We start from the raw sequence: 20,663 nt of genomic DNA on the forward strand, positions 1-20,663 counted from the left end.
GCGTAATGCGGCGTCTTGCGCCAATTCTTTATTTTTTTATGTTTTTTTGTACAAGCTATGGTCTATAAATACAGTATTTAGACAACACAAGGTGAAGAAAACTTCATTTTTAAGGTGACTTGGGTTTTGAGTGGACACTTTTGGGAGTAGACGTTGTTTTTGGTTCGTCAATTAGCTCGTATAACAGTGAAGAACTTTCAACAAGTTGTACTTGTCTTCAGTTGAAGATCCTCCATTTTGAGAGACCCAAATGAAACACGAGCAAAGCGCGCCAAGCACGAGAATCACTGACGTTCAGTCAGACTCCAAACGGACTGTGAAGAAAGTTACTAAAATTGCCTACCTTAATTAACTTAATCCACAGTTACAACCTGCAGTCATAAGTTTTAACTTATCCATTTAGAATTTAATTACTTGTTTGAAAAACTAGCTAAAATCAAGTAGAAACGACCTAAATTACTAGTTAAATAGATGGAAATATTTTTACAGTCATTTAAACCTTTGTATTTTTCTGGTGTACATTTTAATTGATTCCTGAGACCAGCCATATATGTTTTAATTCTTAAACTATGCAAGCATAATATAATAAGATTAATCTTTTTATTTGTCTCCCTAGGTGTTATGAAGATGGATCGTTAATGAAGGTGTAATGGTGGAGTTCAGGTCCTTCAAGGAAAAACCTAACTTAATATTAATATGGCCCTCCTGTTAAGGTGCATCTTGTGTAGTTAGTGAAGTAGTCTAGTATCTACTGCGCTAGATGCTCCTTTTGGCAGGAGTAGCTGTATAATCAGCATGTGGAAGCAAAAACCAACTTCATTTATCATTAAGTTCTGTTCACATGCAGTTCCTGCTCTACTTTGACATTACTATGCTATTAATAACACTGCAATATGTATATATATATTTTTCATTATTGTTTTTCTATGATCTATATGAGTTTGTCCTGGCAGTTCCAAAGTGCTCACAGTGCAGGTAGTGCCAGTGAATCTACTGCAATGTTTGCACTTCTAGTATTGCCGGTCGCCTTCTGCCTGTCACTCTGGAGCTGCTGCTGCTTATGGAAAAGCCCTGTTATGTGGGGTGAGTTTTGCAGGATTGCATCCAGCCTTATTACAACATGCTGTGCAAATCCATGCAAAACTCGCTGCACCAGGGACAAACTTCTTCTATAACTGACTTGTCTACGCTCAAGATGATATTTACAACCATGCAATTGCATGTATGCTTAGTTAGCTTTTCTCAATTGCTTTGGCTCAATTCTCAAGTGCAAATTGCAAAAGAATAAGTATAATAGTCTGCAATTTGCACAATGACTAAATGCACATGGCTTGATTAAAACTGAGTTGATTCTCAGTGAAATTGTCAAACTCTTTACAACTTCTAAACATTCTTTCATTGTGTGAGCAATCACATGCAAAACAATCCATTCAGTGATTCAAATCTGTCAGACATGTTATATTCCATAAATATTTATGACATGGAATGTTTGTAATGTTTGCTAAATTGGCAAACGGCCTGCCATTGTAATGAATAGGAATCACAATTTATCAATCAACCAATGTTGTATATATGGAGTTTGCTGACGGCTAAATCACCATACATTTGTATTTATACAATACATTTATTTTTGTACATTTACGTTTAATCATTTAGCAGACGCTTTTATCCAAAGCGACTTACAAACGAGAAGAGCAATAGAAGCAATTTAACTAACAATAGGACAACAATATGCAAATGCATTTGTAGAAATGTTACATGCAAACTGAAATCTCTTGTCACGGAAGAGCAATAGGAAGTGTGTAAAAATGAACAAGCAACTGAGAATTTTATGTAACATTTCTGTGAAAAATGTACTGTATAAATACAAATGTTCATTTTCTTTTTGTGTACTACAGTATTGACTTTTCCCAGTAAATTTTTACCTTCTGTCTGAATCTATTTAAATTGATCAGTAATACTTAAAAAAAACATGAAATTTGTATTTAACAAATAGTGGTGAAAAAACATCTAAACAGTTTGACCAGTGTGGCTCACACAATGACAACACTATATTTTGGTGCCATTGGCCAGTTTACTGACTCAATAACTAGGTTTTGAAGAATGAATTAAATGTTTTGGGTGAGTTGCTGCATTTTGCAGACATGCAATAAGAGTTGTGATGTTCCAGCAAAGCGTTGTAACAATTGCACTTACAGTTTAGGGAAATGTGCCAAAACGATTGAGAGAAACTGTAATAAGCAAAAAACTTTATTTTAAATGTATGCTGAGCTGCAAGCGTTGCCATAATTCTAAGACGCAATATATCATAACAGCAAAAATATAAGATGCATAGATTTCTATAGAGATAAATGAAAGCACTTTGTTGTATGTTACATTACAAAAGTATGTTTAAAATATAGTTGTTTGTTTATACTTTCAGTGGCACTTGCATGCAAATATTTGTCTTGCTGTTTTCGGGTGGATGACTTTGCAATTTTAATAGTGGCGAAAATCTTCAGTAAAAATTGCACGGTATCCATCTGTAATCCGCTAGATTCCATTACCTGCATTTCCCTCCCACTTTGAATATGAAACTATGTAAATTCTCAATAAAATTATGAAGCCATTTTAAACCGCCTCTGCTCGCATTTTGATTGCACAGATTTGATGGTGACTGTACGTAACAATATCCATTACCAACACCAGATGGCAGCAGATACCTGGAAATGTGACAAATGTGTTTGTTGTTTGCTCTGCATTTTGAAATCAGTTTGAAAATGTAAATTTGTTAGAGAAGCAATATAGAAATGATCAGAAAATACAATCCCCTTTCGATATTATCTCATTACACCTTTTAACAAATTAAATTAGCTTAAGACGTTTTCCCAGTCGGGAAAAAGTCCATTTGAATTGTGAAGTAGCCCAGACTTGATCTTCGTCTCCATCTGCGCATGACCGATTCATAACGCGCCTCCTGTCTTCATAACCATAACTTTAATATCAACGAAACAGTTCAATACCAAACGGTGATCTTCTGTAATCGATTCCTTTTAATAATGCAAGGATCATGAATTCGCGCAGTCCCTCCTTATGCAGGGAAATGTGGGCTTGATTTGTGCGCATGAAGTTTGTCTGTTAATGAGGTGGAGATGAAGAGCCCCTCCACAGGACTCTCCTCACACTCACTCACTTCAGCGATACTGCCGCTGAGTCCACAGCATCGCTTTCTGCTCACTTCAAGCAACGCAGATCGTTCCTGCTCACTTCCTTTGCGTTTGTAATCAGACCTGTCCCCAGGAAGCCTTTTACTCCTGATAGTTCTATCATTTGGATTGATAATGCCTGGACTGAAGTTGAACGGTGCACTGATTCTGTGCGTCCTGATGCTGCCCTTCTCTCGGCCGAACAGTCAGATGCTGGACTGTCGCGAAGTGCGCTCGTCCTTTCAGTTTTTGTACCCGGGGATGAAATGGACCCCAGAAACGCCAGTCTCAGGTAAAACGAGCTATCGGGATCAGTTGATTCAACTTTCTGTGTGATTTTAAAATCTCAAAATCTCCTGTCCAAAAAAGCTTTCAAAAACATGATGTCTAAAAGTTTTACCTGGTGTTCAGTAAGACTTGTAGCGTATTGACGATGTGGTAGCCTATGTATTTACTGTAAAGTGGAAACTAGTTGCGTAATGCGGTGCGCTTACTCTAAATGAGAATTATTATTGTTATTTTTTTTGTAACGGCCCATAGTTTAAATGTAGATTTAAGAATATTTAAACATTTATAATTTACATTATACGATTGATCAATATATCCAATTATGCATGTTTGAAATATCCTATTGGTAAATCTTAAAGTAAAACTGTCATAAGAGGAAACTTTAAGTTTAGTTACTTTTTTATGTTTCTAGTAGGCTATTATTTTAATTATTAGTTGTCTATGTAATCCAACTGTGATTGGCATCTCACTCTCTCTTTCTCTTTCTCTTTCTCTTTCTCTCATTATTTATTCATTAGATAGTAGTGTTAATGTTTTTGCTTCTAGTTATTCTATAACTATTACTGGTACCAAATTGTGATTTTTATTTTTTTTTGCTATTGAACTCTTTAGGGATCTTTATTTCAATACCAATAATTCACCTTAGGTTTCCAGTTTTTGCTAATAACTGTCCCATAGCTTTACTGGTACTTATTTCACTATTTTACTAGTACTTACACAATTCTATTTATGTAACGTTTGAATCTACTGTAGCCCATTTCGTGTGGTATTATTTTCACTCTGCGGGATGTGAGAGGATCTATCAGTAGGTTTGAAGATAAGATAAGAAATAAGTGTCCTGACTGGATTGTCATCTTCAGCTATGAGGAGTGGCTGCAGAAGTAGCCCGAGGAGAGCTGTAAATGTATTTCTCTTAGCCATACCTAGTGTGAATTACCTGTCATGCTGGAGAAGGCGAATTGTGTTAGTGTGTTTATTGAGGTTGCTACATTTCCCAACGGAGAGCTGAGGAGATGGATGAGTTGAGATGAATGACAGGATGGATGGCTGACACTCTACTTGACGTCTCTCCTCAGCTGCTTGAGGCTTTAATTCTGTCTCAATTGGAGGCTGGAGAGAAGGGGGGTGGGTGGGGTGGAAACAAGAAGAGTGGAGTTTGTTTGGCCCTAACAACAAAAATTCTGCTGAAAAGGATCTTGCTTTTCCCCAGTGGCTGCATTTTGTTGTCGGGCTGCTTTATGTGCAAGTATCATTCCCCCCAATTCCAGTGGTAGCAAATGCCTCAAAAAGAACAATAGATACATTTACATCTCCATTCCAGTCACTCTATTTTATTAAAAGTTTTGCATTTTAAGCAAGTCCATTTAATTTTTTTTACAATTTTTTAATTGGAATAATCTGAACCACGATAAAGGATGCTGGAGTCTTTCTAATGCCATGTGATTCGACCTGCAGGAAAATGAGCGTAAACCTGAGTGATCCCTTACGGTTCAGCTGCTTTTAGGAGATATAAAGTGACCTTCCCAGAGTTCCATTTAATCAGAGGTTCTGTTCGTTTTTTGCAGACTTCGCATTTGCAATTTAAATGGATTGCAATTGGGTTAAGGACAAGGAACAGAGTGATATTCAGTCATTCGCCTCCTCAGAGGAATTTTAACACATTTTAACCTTTATCAGAGTTTAAGAAAAGTAACAGAGTGATTGCGTTGCATATCTTATTGGACTGCAAGAACCTGTATCCACTATCTGGTATACATTAAATTATATAGGCTACTGCCATTATTATGAAAACTTACCGGATTGCATGCATAAGAAATGAAACTCATGTATGTTTATCTTTTTGCAGTGCCCTGCAGTTTTCAGATGAATTTCTTTGAAAGCATGGTTGTGCTCTTCGTGAGTAGATGGTAAGGGACTTTATGTCCTGATGGGTACAATCCTGCACTAAAAGCTTTTTTGAAGCCCGTTCAGAGAAAGGACTAACTGTGAAATTTTTTCTTTTCTTTTGGAAGTGTGCCGCAGGCCTGATAATCCCAGCGGCACCAAGCTCTGGACTTTATGCCTGGTGCAGTAATTAGTGGTGCGGCGAAGCCTTTGGCTTTATTCATTTTGATTCATTATATGAACCGATACCACGCGGCTCCAGCATATTTAGCCAGAAACTTTAATTGGGTGTCCTTGTATTATGTCAGACTATGAAAGAATGTGAGGTTAATTGTTTGGCCCCTTGTTTGGTATTGATTTATGTGTTGGCTAAGTGCATCTTAAGAGACATGCTTGCTTAGAAAAATGCCATAAAAGATGCGTTAGAGGAGAAACTGCGATTAATAACTTTTCCCTTTATGTCCTAGATCATCCAATCATTACATTTAACAACAGCATCATTTAAAAAAAATTTTGTTAAACTTTTCCATTCATACGCAAAGAGCATTCAGCAAAAAGAGCTGTCCAATAATGGAGCACCTATTCCGAACCCAATGCACGTTGCTGGCCTTGAAGTGGCAAATGAATGTAGACAACCTTAATGTTAAATGGAAATGGGAATGACTGTGGGCCGTATAGTGTAGCTGTCACCTTAGTGATTTTATTTATTCCACTGAGAGTTACATTCACTCTCGCAGTCTGCTTGCAGATTTAATGCTTTGCTTGATTTGCATCGCATCTCATGTTCTGAGTTCCTGCATTAGTCCCAAAAGTTGACAGATAGTTTACAGAAACATGCATTTCTTTTGGTCTGTTTCTCGTATTGTAAATGCGGCATTCACCTTCAAAGACCCTTTTTTCTGAACCACACAACAGGCAGCTGTATCCACTGCGCTGTAACCCCAGTAAACCCCCGGCTTTAAACTTGGTGCTCGTGGTGAAATTTGGGTTGATGTTTCATGGATGCAACCGCTGTGCTTCTGTTTAGCTGCCAAATGTGATCTCTTTTGGCATGTGTGAGTGGGATGAAGAGAGGAAGATCTGTAGCATGTGCAGGAGAGGGATGGACTAACATTAGAGGAAAGAGAGGATGTGATGACTGATGTATTGATGATGGAATACAAGGATGCCATGCCGAAACACACCCTGCAGGAAGATTGAACTGAATTCTAATCATACCGCATGTAATGCCTGGGGGGCACAAGACCAAAAAAGCCAACAGGAGGTTCTACCCTTCTCGTCTCCGCTGGCACGTCTTAACCGAGTTTTATTTTTTTGATATCTCTCTCCCTCGCCATCTCGCCCCGAGAGGAAGAACTGAATGTCAAAGCACATAGACAGCTGACTGTCTTTGTAGTCTCAAAGGCACCTTTACACTTCGCACTTAGATGCTCGTATGTTCGTTACATCAGTCTGACATTTTGATGTGCCATCCCCTGCAAATATTTTATTAGATAATGAGTGCTCAAATAAGGATGACCGTTGTTAAATTCATGAGTTGAACTGAATGGTTTGGTGTTGTCTCTTTGGTTTGCGGCCGCTGAAGAAACCAACTGTATGAGTAATGAGGGGTTCAGCGGGTTGAGTACAAAGTGAAGTCAGAGTCCATCTCTCAGCAGTCTCTCTGATCAAAATGAAATGAAAGGGAGCTGTATTCCCGTCCATTGGTACTCACGGATGAGATCCAGCTAATGAAGTGCCACTGACCTCCCTCAAGAGCTTGCGTTATAGGCTGTTAAGGGGCTTCTGTGCCGCTTGTTTTAATGGCAGAATCCATTACAGAGACACTTGTTCACCCCATCAAAGGCTATCCTCTCAGTGCAGACAGTATTGTTTTTCCAATTATCAGGAGCAAGTCCTCATAGAAATGATAAACTACCCTGCTGAGCATGGCGTCTTATTTCAGTTTGATGTTTGGTAATTTCGGTGCCCCCTATATTGTCAGCAAACGGAATTGCAAAAATAGAGAAACCACATCCGCCATTGGTCGGTCAAACAGATTATTCTGCCTCAAACTCAGGCTGTGTCAGCCAGGATGCTCAAATGGTTTGATATCGCTACAGTATTTGCACTTTTTTGGGGGAAATGGATTACTTAGTTGTTTCAGGGATGTACGAAGGTATTTTATCAGGAAAAAAATTAGCACATCATCACCTTTAGTAGGTGTTCAGTTGTTCAAAGCGTCTTTTTGAACACGAGTATTCTAGGATCTAACGTTTTTCACAGTATAATATGAAGTCCTTAAGAGACCTTAGTATAGTGTCAAGGGGCAGTAGACAGTACCCGGGGCAGTGAAGTACCTTCATATTTTGATAAATGCCCACACAGTTTCTGTAATTATGAGATAATGGCTTAGGTCAATGTATCTGGCAGTCCATTTAAAGTTGAAGGTGAGGGATCACATGCCCACAAGCCATGAAAGTTTCTACTAATGACTATGGTCAGACTTTCCATTAAACCACATATCTTGGATTTTCCTGAGCTGATTGGAACCGAGGAACACAGTGTGTTTGTGTGAGCCGAAGTCTTTTATTGTGCTTTTATTTACTTTATCTTTCCCAAACTGAATCTTACCCATGTGTGCTCCATGCTGTGGAAGTCTGAGGTACTTTCTTTCATTAAATATTTCCAATGGCACTGTAAGACAACAGATGGCTTTGCTTTAGTCCATTAACTCTCCTGCCTTCCTTGCAGAGGAGCCCAATTCATAATCATATACTTCATATACTTTCATCAGCCCGTTGACTTTCCACTTCTTTTAATCGATGTCTTTGAAGCAAGTCTAAAAAGAAATGTCATAATTCATGTGTCGTTGCTCTATAATTCATGCTTCTAATAACATCCTTTTAACATTTTTCTGTATTTTAACACAGCATGTTTTCCCCACAGCCCCCATTAAACTTGCATGCTGATAGCTTTATAAATGGTTCTTAAGATCGCTCTTATGCATGCATCTGGCTGCGCTCTGTGTCTTCAGGCTTGTTAAGGAGGAGCGTGAGGCTGAAATGTGTACACAGCACTCACCAAGCATTCGTCGCAGCCGTCTTTTTCATCTGGGCTCCGGCAGGGATGCTTGCACGCCGGAGGCCTTTGGGCAAGGCTGCAGGAGGGATTCAGGAATCTCTCGAAATATTAGTTGATAAGGAAGGAAGTGAGTGTGTCATGACTCGCATATGGAAGAAGCCAGGTAGACTAGAGTAACTGTGTTCAACCAGACGTCCCTAAAGCCTCTCCAAAGGGTCAGTGGTAAATATGTATAATGCAATACACACTTCATGACATTTCTGACTAACTAATGATTTGTTAAGCTCCATTTCTTGGAGCCAATAATTTATTCACAAAATAGAAAAATGCATTTAATATATTCTGTGAATTTAATATACCTCTTTTATGATTAACATGTTTTATAATTCCGATTTAAAATAATTTTTTATATATTACATATAATATTTTTGGGGAATATAAAGTAAAAAATATCAGGGTGATACAACTGTCCTGATATCATAATGATTAAAAAAAGTAAAAAAAAAAAAAAAAAAAAAAGCTTGATTGTATCTATCAGTGGTCCTTTACAAGATATAGTCTTTTATGTTTTAGAAAAAGGGCAATAAATCTCTTAAAATATCAGATAATTTGACCTTTTTATGACAAAACCAGGCTTTAAAATGACATTTTTTCAAGTTTATGACATTTGTTCTGTTTTTAAAATATCATGATGCAACCTTCAAAAAACTTAATGATATTTATGAAAAATACTTTACTTAACAGGTTTACGCATAATTAAGTTCATGTTTTCAAGGTGTATGTAAAATGTTATTACTTTATACTTAATGTGATTATGCCACATTAAATATATTTTTTTGCCTTAAATGGTCACAAGTCACAACCATATAACACATACATGTATTTATGTGTTTTAAACTAGATTTTAAAGGGGACCTATTATGCACTTTTTCAAAGTCTCAATTATTTTTTTTGGCTCCAGTAGATTGTTTTCAAGCTTAAATGTTCAAAAAGCATTATTTTTCCACGTATTTTACATTGTTGCAGCACCTCTCTTCCCTGTCTGTCAGTTCACAGTCTCTGTTTACTTCCTGTCTGTATGAAGCCACCAGGGGGGCATTGTTTCCCCGGGCGCCGCCATTGTGCTAGCGGACCCCCATCTGCTGTTAGCATCCCATTGACTCCCATTCATTTTGGCATCACTTTGACAGCGAATAACTTTACATCTGAGGCGTTTAAAGACTCCATTTGTCCATTATTTATTTCTAAAGAAACACAAAAATGTATAAAAGGCTCCATTACCTTGTATCTTACGTTATGGCCCCGTAGAAGCAATTTTTGTAAAAATAGGCTAACGATTGCGTCATAACCACGCGACTCTCTGTCGCAGCAGAGCTCGCGGGCAATCGGGGGGACGTGGAGGCAAAGTGACAAAATAATTAATCAGAATACTTAGCAAAAGTTTCTCCTGCTCCTAGCTCATGGACACCTCCTACTCACACTCACCGTCTCTGCAAGTTTCGGAAGGGAATGATTCAGATTTCTCTTGGCACAGCTACTAGAAGACAGACGGGTTGCTCATGTCACATCTACGTCGTCAAGCTCAGTTTGAGTCTGCGCAGTACGCTCGACCCCCAGGAAGTAAGAGCTTCTAATTGACTTCACTTGTCTCTGTTGAATCCCAATGGGGTCGCTGTGTCCAGTTTATATAGGCCTACTGTCTATGGAAGCCACTCCTTCCGAAAAGCGCAGTGTGCTCCGATTAGACGGCTAGTCCAGTGTGATGTGATTGGTCAACCGCTTTGAGCGTTCATAGGACCCCTTTAAAATACTTTCCTTTATCTTGGACATTCTAATTTATTAACCTTGACTAAATTAGTGTAAATCTATCTGTAAATCTATTTAATGAATTGGCTTAATGTCTGTGTGAGTGGTCCTATAGGGTCTGTGAAGGTTGAAAACCGCTGCCGTAGAAAATGACAAACAAATTGAGGTCTATATGGTCACATTCTCAATACAGAATATTTCTTCTGCAGACCAAGGCATCTAGATTTTTTTTTTCTTTTCAAACAAATGTTTTCTGTTACATTTTCAGAAGACAAACAATCTAATCAGCCGTATTTATGAGCAGTCTTTAGTTAGAGACTGTGATGTAATATTTGTTTATGCATCTCTGCTGGGAGCAATCTCCCTCCTGTAAAGTCCTTCACTTTTCTCTGACAGCTCACAACTTCTCTAATAAAGTACATTTATCATCTGCAAACAGCAGACGTGCCGATGAAATTGTCTGTTTTGCTGAAGATAATTACTAAATCTGCCTGAGTTCTTTCTCCTTTCATACCTGCTCTCCTCTGCCAGCTCTCCCCATCCCCTCTACTCGCTATGCTATTGACAGCTTAATAAATTTGCCTTGGAATCTGAAATTAGCTCGATCGTATCTGTCGCCGGTCCTTTCCAAGTATTGATTTTGGATATTAAGCCTGTCGGTGCGCATATGAAAGGTGTCGTCTATACGATATGGCAGGTTTGCCCATAATTTCTTGTTTCATATCCGTATTGGTGTGCTGCTGATGTGTGATCAGAAAGTGTGGTTTTTTTTACATCATGTGATGCGAATGTGTTTATTTACCCATTCCTAACAGGCGTTGTGAGCTTAGTAGATCAGCATTTTTTTCCTTTCCCCTAAGGCAATTTCTTTGACATTTTGTCTTCACATTTTCATATGGGATTTAAAATTTGGCAGCACTTAAATCACATGCATTTTAATCTCTTCCATGGTCTATTAAGTTATTTCAATCAACAAACTTGTAAAGTACATTTTAAGACTACTTGTTGGATTTTTATTCTCATCTTTGATGATGAACTGGCTAAGAGTGCCAATTTAATGTGTGATAGTTCTTTCAGCAATCTTTCACTACTACTGACTAAGAATGGGAATCGTAGGAATTTAATGGTTCTGATTTGAGGAAGAAATATTTGGAAAGCAGAAATGCAATTCTGTTGCCAAATGATGTGATCATTTTCATAATAAATGTGCAACAACAGAACAAAAATATAAAAAAGTATTTTATTCAGTCCCTTATTTTTAAAAAATAAATAAAAGACCACTTACAAAACTCATAATGTGTTTTTTTTTTTTTACTACACATTGTCATGCGAACAACCATTCAGTAACTACACTGATTGAGGTCTCACAAGCCTGAATTTTAGAGATACAGATACTTGACCCAAATTTAGTTATTATTTACTCACCAAATTCCAAACCATTTTGTTTGTCCCTAAAATGAAAGTTTTTCTTTCAAAATATCTTGTATGTTCATATATGTTATTGTATGAGAGTTACAAAATATGATTTTTTATTCCTCTTTTTAGTCAACTTTAGCATGGTTGCCTAAACTTATGCATAGCACTGTAGTTGCAGAGTTACTTATAGTTTGTACAATGTCTAAAGTGGACCATCGAAATAAAGAATAAATAAATAACCGTAAGTATACAGCAATGCAGGCCTAATTATGTTTTTGTATTATGTATTATATGTTTTATAATATTTGTATAGTTTTAAGGGTTGGGTTAGATTTTGGGGTTGGTTTGGAGCTTAGTAAAGTCTCTCAAAATATCACAAACAACATGAACGTTAGTTATGCTGGTTGCACATTCTGATAAGTTATTATTTCCCTGTCAAGATGTGCTACCTACATTTTTTTTTTTACATACTTCACACTGTCATCTGACAGATTCTTTTGTGTCCCACAAAGCACACTAACCATGTTTTAACTTGAAAAATGACTGTTAGCACATAGTGAGCAGGTAGCACAAATCACCAGAACACCGGCTCATAAGAGTCATTTGCGTCGTCTGAATATGCCTACTTCCATGATATATTAGGAGATGAAAAACAGTATGTGAGCTGAGTATGTCCGAATTCGCACGATCTGTAAAACAGGCAACAAGTACCTGAATTACCTACTACATTCGGCGAGATTCTGAAGTGCGCATCTAATGAACACCATGAGGCCACTGGAGAGGATTTATGAATGGTAGTGAAGAACTGACGCTGAAGGTCACACGACAGTGACAACATGGCAGATGTAGTATGCCCAGATTTAATTCATAATATACACACATTCATTCTATACAGAACGTATGTTTTTAATGGTCACAAAGTAAGTATACTATACAGTATGCAATTTCGGATGCTGCGATTAGCTTCAGAATCGTGCTTGACTGGTTTTGCTCTGAATAGTAATTACTGAAGAGTATTTCAGTTCAATTTTCCATCCTATCTGAAGAATATTGTAAGTGTGAGAGCCATTAACAGGCCATTTGGCTCCAGTATTTGTTGTAAAAATGGAACCCTAATGACTAAACCTGACTGAATCTGAATGCATTACATTAAGCCTATACGTTAAAGGGATAGTTCACCCAAAAATGAAAATGCTGTCCTCATTTATGTTGTTCCAAACCTGTATGACTTTCTTTCTTATGCTGAACACAAAAGAAGATATTTTGAAGAAAGTCGGTAACCAAACGACTGATGGTCCCCATTGACTTCCATAGTAGAAAAAAAATAAAAAATACTATGGAAGTCAATGGGGACCAGCAACTGTTTAATTACCAACCTTATTTAAAATATCTTCTTTTGTGTTCAGCAGAAGAAAGGAAATCATACAGGTTTGGAACAACATGAGGGTGAGTAAATGATGGCAGCATTTTCATTTTTGGGTGAACTATCCCTTTGAGGCAGGTCTCCTCCATGAGGAAGTGTGGTATCTGAGAGCATCAGACTGCAAATGCTTATTCTGTTTTATTTTTAGAACAGTGCCGTCCCTTTTAGTCTGACGCTCCATAATAGTTATGACAGTATTCCATATTGCAGCAAAAAGCCTACCTTAAACAGAGCAGTGACATTTTCGTTTCTGCCCAGATTGTGTCATGCCCTCCTTTTCTCCTACCCCATCATCATCTTCAATGTCTGTGTGAACTGGAGCATTGGGACTCCTCTGAAGTTTGTTTACAGCACTATCAATCAACCTAGTGCCACCTCCACCCCCTCAGGTAGCACACACACACACACACACACACACACACACACACACACACACACGCACACACACGCACGCACACACACACACACACACACACACACACACACACACACACACACACACACACACACACACACACACACACACACACACACACACACACACACACTTCATTCGGCTCTAAAAGCACTGCTCTAAGATGCATGAGATGATAGAGAGTGACTGAGAACAAAGTTGCATGCAAGATGCTCTTTCAAAATAATAATGGAAATGAAAATTTGAAAGGGCTGAAGCTTTGCGGAGTGTAAGTTCTCTCGTTGCATGTGTAATCGCAAGATAATTGGACACATTTCCAAATGTGGATCCGAAGCCCCAGGGAAAACATTTGCAATAATCTCACTGATTTTCACAGCAGCTGTTTCCTAGTCCTGCTTCACATGCAGAGAGGTCTGTCTGACCGGAATGCAATGGAATCCCACAATGCAATCTGCCCGAAACAATCCTTTACATGTGTTATTATTCACTAGTTATTCAACGTTTGAAAGTTCTGCAAGTGGAGACGTGAGTATTGTGTGCTGTTTTTTTCTAGTTCAGTGGGAAATCATTTTCGATTCACAAAGTAACATTTAAAATGTGAGGAGAATTGATGTTTTATGCTAATTTATGAAAAGAGCTACTAAATAAATGAATGGAAATGAACTTCTGTAAGATTTAGGCCATGTCCAATTGACAGAAAATATATATTAAATCCTCCAAGCCTGTAACACACGGGGGACTTCATCAGGCATTGGTCATTTTTCTTTTCTGTATCCTTGATGTTTGATTCAACAGAGATCAGATAGCATTGCTCTCTTTCCTTTCCCACAGAGCATTCACTTTTTTAGATCATTATTCATATGTGAGCCAAGAACTGAAGAACCTTCTTCCAGGGAACGTATTCCTCAATAGGCTTTTCTCTCCCAGCAAATCCAATTATTGCTCTTTGATAGATAACCTTCAAGCCTCGATTCCAGTATAACAGGTGTCAATAAATCAACTGTCATCTCTACATTCACGTCATCCCTTTACACAAGACGTCCTGTCAGTGTGTTGACTTTTTTTCTGTTCGTCCATGTCTCTTTCATCCAGTCCACATGGGGAGTTTTACTGTTTTAGATTCTAAATGGACAGATTTTGCATAGTAGTAGACTCTTGGGGTCTGTCTTTACTGAGATGTTCTCCCTGATTATCTTGTTTTCCTTTAATGAGTGTTTGTTCTCTGCTAATCAGTTTGGCATAAGACAAGAAGATGAAATGCAATGCATAACAATTAAATAAAATGTTTCAATTAAGTTGCAGGTATTCATTTTGTTGCATTCTTTGAGATTTGAATAGGTCATGTAAACAATGAGTCTCTAAAAGAAACCATTTTCTGCAGCTCTCTCTGAAGCTTGATTCACAAAGCAAACACACTTTTAGATGGAATTTATAAAGTGTCACATCTTTTTACTTATTTATTGCAATGCCTGTAACAAATCTCGTGTCTCTTTCCTATTCTTCAGGCTCAGATCTGCAGGTGTGCCAGCCGAAAGGCCTGACCTGCTGTTCCCGCAAAATGGAGGAGCGCTACCTGCTCACTGCCAAACAGAATATGGAGTCAAGTCTCCAGTCCACCAGCGCTCAGCTCAAAGTTCTCATCATTCAGAATGCTGCCCTCTTTCAAGGTATGCAACAAAAAAAATGACTTATAAACACTAGGACTGATTCATGAAACTTCATGGAATTCCTGCTTGCAAAGTCATTTTTGCATAGATTGTCGCAGTGAGTTATGAACAATTTAGTTCTGCTTATGTTTCTTGAATGAGCGCATGTGTAAAGGTGTGGTCACATTAGTGTAAAAGTTACAATGTCTATTTTCAATATTTATGAAGCAATTCTCACACGCAAGTCACTGTCAAAGCAAGCAGCTTTCTGTTGGTCTACATAGTGAATTTGCATGACTGACTTTAACCTGTTGCAAAATTTACATGGGGAAATCTTTCTCCGCCCTCACGTGAAATTCACAATTGCATGTGTTCATATTGAAATGACTGGATTTTTCATTCACAAAAAAGGTGTCGAACAGCAGTTAATGTGACTGCACCTTGAGATGGCCATGTGGTTTTGCTGTGTTAGATACACGCTAGTGTATGAGTTACGTGCAAGGGAGTTTGGTCTTTTATGTCAGATTGGCAAGGATAAAGAAATTAAGAAATAAAAAGTTGTGACTGGTTTTATAATAAGAGGACATTAGGACATGCACTTTTTTGGTTCCATGTTAAAAAAGGCATCATAGGAGCAATTCGGACACTTGCAGAAATCTATTGGAGGCTCATTGCAAAGGCAACTGATCGCCTGTTGTGAGCATGTGATACTAAGCAGACCAGAGGCATGTTGCATGAGTTTCAGAGTATGTTTAGAGTTGAAAAAACCATACAAATCCAACCTGGTTTAGATCAGATTCAGCGCGCTCGATATAAAAGATCTCTATCAACTCAGAGTTTGATCCAGAGTTTGTGATCAACTCTGAAGCACCTGCACCTGAAAGTGTATCATCACGAGAGAAATGGCGCAGTTCACTTCTTTGTTGAAGATGAAGAGATTGTTATGAAAAATATAATGATTTTAATCACATTTACAAGGGAGGAATAAACACTGCTGCTAAAGTGAGAGTTTGGGGATGCAGCTGAAAGAAAATATCTGACTATATCAATGCATGTGTATCAAGTGAATTTTTTATTTTTTTTCACAAAGAGCTCAAAAGAAAACACGTAAGCTTAATCTGTTTAAAAGCTTTATATTTTAAAGGTTGAATTTAGAAAAAATTGCTTCATTTAAGAATTTAGAAAGATCTAAGTAAATAATACAATAGATATTGTTCAGAAACCATATCTACATAATAGAAGTAACACGTTACGCACCCGAACACAGAGACCTCAATATTTGGTACAGAATACACAATGAACATTCAGTGGATCGTTTTTGAGTATGAATGTGCCATTTTGAGGAGAAAATTAACTCCAGATGTGGCAAGTCACTAACCTACAAACAAAAGCAATGATAAAACTGTGTAAATACAGCTGGAAAACCTCGAAAAATCAACCTTATCAATTATTGGAACGCCAATATCAGAAAAGTGAAGTAGTTTTAACTTAATTTTATAACGTTGATATTTACGAGCTTGAATTGAGTATTAATATATAATTAAAGGGATAGTTCACTTTAAAATGAAAATTCTGTCATCATATACTCACCCTCATGTTGTTTCAATCCTTTATGTATTTCTTTCTTCTGCTGAACATAAAGGAAGATATTTAGAAGAATGTCAGTAACCAGACAGTTTCTGGTCCCATTGACTTCCATAGTAGGAAAAAATATATACTATGGAAGTCAATGGGACCAGAAACTGTCTGGTTACTGACATTCTTCTAAATATCTTCCTTTATGTTCAGCAGAAGAAAGAAATACATAAAGGATTGAAACAACATGAGGGTGAGTATATGATGACAGAATTTTCATTTTAAAGTGAACTATCCCTTTAACTTTGCTTTTTTAATTCATGCCTGAACTAACCTTTTCATTTAGAAATGACATTAGTTTTTTCTGTATAGTATTTAACCACAGAACCATTTTTATCAGTGTGTATAATATATATTAGTCATTTCACAATACAACAGTTTTGCATTTTTGGTCAAATAAATGCAGGCTTGGTGAGCGTAGGAGACTTAAAAAACGTTCCTGACCCCAAACTTTTAAAAGTGTACATTAGATAGTCTCTAGTTTGGTATAAAAGTACCTTCAAACCTTTCTTTAATTTAAAAGTTGCTTCTCCAACACTGACTTCAAATGTAAAGCCAATTACAAATGGAAAGTAGCATATGTGTTGATTGATAAATGGATCGTCCTGATTGGTCAGTTTAATGAATCATGTAATTTGGCATGAGTGGGTCGCCCCCACTAATTGCGTTGCGCTAACTATGTTAGCATGGTGGATTTGGCTAGCTCCTGTCTGTTCAGGGAGGTGGTTCAATGCTAATTGCTTCAGCATTAGACCTGAGAGAAAACACCCCTCAGAATTTCTGAAATGTGCTCTTGTCTCGTCGTGTTTTTCCCTTGCACGCTCTCGCAGGGAATTGCGAGCGGGCCTTGTTTGCAATCTTCTGTGCTGCTCTTCCCATTGCTTTTGATTCTTTTGTACTTTTCAAAGCTGACACAGATCAAAGGGCTCTGCTCTCCACTCCAGCATCCTCCATCCCTTCCCTTCACTCGACTCCCATCAGCCCCTGCTGCCCCTCCCCACGCTAGCCTGGCTTTCTCACAAACCGCAAGCAGCGCCAAAGAATCGGCTCTTTGAAGTCAACTTTGCCAAACAGTCATAAAAGTTAAGAGGCTCTGTCACAGGGACTTTTTCAGGGCATTCAGTGATGAGCACTGTGCGCCAGTTTTTCGGGTCCCCTGATCGGTCTTATATCGCAGTTAGTCACAGTGTGTCTGTTTTGATTCACGTCAATGGCTCGGTTAAATGCCTCTATAATCTTAAACGGAATCAGCCTATGGGTGATAAAAGAGGATTTTTAAGACTTCACTTTGTGATGCACTCTGTCCTACAAACCAGGGGTGTAAAAACAGTCTGAAAAATGGGGTGGACACCATATAAGGACTTTCCATTAGACACCTTCCTTCATCAGATGATGCAGTGAACCACATTGTGTGAATGTTTTAAAGTCGTCATGAAATCAAAACGGGCAATTCTTGTTATCCATGCACATCATTATTATTATTATTTTTTTTAAATATAAGTGTTCTTGTAATCTTTAATCAAAATCACTTACCCTCCCACTTGCGGCAACATCTCTTCTGTGATGTATTTTTGTGAGGGCGGAACAACCTGTCACTCACAAGACATAGCAATAGCAAACCGCAACCATCAATTCCCAATGGACAAAATCAAGTACTGCCCTACATTTTTTGTAGCCGTTTCAGTCAGATATATGTCACAATACACATACAGGGAAGAAAATACTGTCACAATTTCCGTTTCATGCCGAATTTAACATTATGAGTGACATTGAATGATATAGGCCTAGCCTAGCAGACATTGTTCATTAAATGAAGTTAAGTAAGAAAGTTTATCTAGATCACGTTTGATGGAAACACAATATTTCTGCCAGCATGTTGAACTGAACTGGCGATTAATGAAACGCTGGAGGGAATAATTTAGAGCTAAAGATGGATGCCAAACCCTAGCGGAAACCCAAGTCAGGTGGTTTGGTCTCACATGTCAATCAGATTGACAGACAATTTTAATTCCTGTTAGCGGGATGAAGCGAGATCAGCGAGATCTGCAGTGCCACACGAAGCTGCTAGTGCTTTTAGCCGCTTTGGGAAGGTACACAGCATGTAAATGACACCAGCTCTTTTTTATTGGAATTCTTTTTTTTTTACAGGTAATCCCCATTTCAAAGACTAATATAAAAAGAGAGTCATGCTTAATTTATCCATTTTCTCATCCACCGTTGAAAGACATGCTTTAGGTATTGATGTGTGTGAGCACAGAGAGCCAGAATGAGTTCTGTGTGAGAGTGTCTGCCGCATAACAAATTATTCCCAAAATAGGATAAAAGTCAACTTTATTTGTAATGCCTTTTCAAGCCAATAACAGCATTCCATGAATCTACAAAGAACATAGAAGAGTAAATTAGCTTAATGCTTTTTTTTTTTTTGTGCAATCTGTGTATATTGCTTTAGGACATGGCTAGTAAAAGAGAGATATGGAAAACACATTGCAAATGTTTGTTTACTGCTTGAAATATCAGCCCTCAAAAGTATTTGGATCTGTGGTCTTCAACAGGGGGTCCATGGCAGCACTGCAGGGGCTCTGCAAATTAGAAAGAAAATCTGTGTTAAATAAAAATACAATAACCAAAAGATAGTTGAGCAAAGTTCAGCTGAATATTTCATTGCCCTTTCCACATTATATATCACTCTGCACTCTACCGTTTAAAAGTCTGGGTTTATTTAGAAATAAATTAGGCCTAATACTTTTATTTAGCAAGGATGCATCAAATTGATGAAAAGTGTTTGTTACTAAAGATATCTATTACTGATAATTGTTGTTCTGAACTTTCTATTCATCAAGGAATCTGATGCTATGAGTAATGATGCTGAAAATGTAGCTTTGCCAGTTATTTTAAATGGTAAAAAAATGACGTTTCAAATAAATCTAGCCTTGGTGAGCATAAGAGACTTCTTTACCATTCAAAAGTTTTTTTTTTGTGCAGTTTGGAGAAGGATAGCCACTCACACACACTTTCTGATGGCTCTAGACAAAGCAGATGTTACTAGCTCTCTAGTATTCAATCAGATCTTTAGAGGAGGGGTAGAAGTACTTTACACTCACAGTAGAGAATTAAGACCACATTTAGCTCAGACTACACAGAGGGTATGCTAATTTCATGCCTAAAGTTCAGGCTTATGGTTAAGCAAGTCATATTTAGTCAAGCATTACATCATCCCTCATTATCCCTCTAACAGATGTCTGGTTGAAATAGACATTGTGCCAGTCGGTGGCTTGTTTGGTCCCAAGCAGAAATTTAAAAAACAGTCTCCCACAATTCAGTTCTGCTATACCTCAGTGAGCCACTTTATCCACTGCGGCAACAAGTAATCAAAGGTTATTTCAGTCGACATTGCATGTCCAATTGTCATCCCAACCTTGTTAGTGCTGCTCGATCTTAAGTGCTTTAGGCGTCTGGTCTTAGTTTCAATCTTTTTTTCCCATCCCACTTTTTCCCGGCATACTCCTCTCTAATGCTACCCGCTCCGCTCTCTCTCCGGAGTCATTTAGCTTTTTGTCGAAGTTTCACCATAACCCAATAAAGGCCTGGCTGACGGAGAGCTGGATCGGCCATGAAAGCCATCTGAAGTTGTTTACTCTCCGCCTAGGGTGAATTTAATAACTTAATGATGGTTAGAAACGTCTGTGCCATCTCGCAAACAAGCCCTTTGTGCCTCGTTTGCCTGATGAGTGAAAATATACTTGCCATCACTGCATCTTTCTCTAACAATTATAATTAGTTTTCTCAGACAGGCTCTGTGGATATTTATGGGCTGGTGTCGTAGGGGCACACAGGCTCATCGAGGTCTTTGGTGCTCGATTGAATATGCAGAGTCTAGTGGAGTCTGATCCAGCCTGGTGTAA

General features: G+C 38.0%; 1 protein-coding gene across 1 annotated transcript in view; it reads left to right on the forward strand.

The window, feature by feature from the left end:
* The first annotated feature begins 3,201 nt into the window (after positions 1-3,201).
* Positions 3,202-20,663, forward strand: part of gpc3 (glypican 3) — a 155,204-nt gene continuing 137,742 nt past the window's right edge. The window contains exons 1-2 of the mRNA XM_084430527.1: positions 3,202-3,477; positions 14,986-15,147. Coding sequence (XP_084286653.1) covers positions 3,321-3,477; positions 14,986-15,147 — 319 coding nt within the window. The 5' untranslated portion in view covers positions 3,202-3,320. The remainder of the gene's footprint in view (positions 3,478-14,985; positions 15,148-20,663) is intronic.

The sequence above is a fragment of the Rutilus rutilus genome, assembly GCF_951802725.1.
Source record: "Rutilus rutilus genome assembly, chromosome: 14".
NCBI lineage: Eukaryota > Metazoa > Chordata > Actinopteri > Cypriniformes > Leuciscidae > Rutilus > Rutilus rutilus.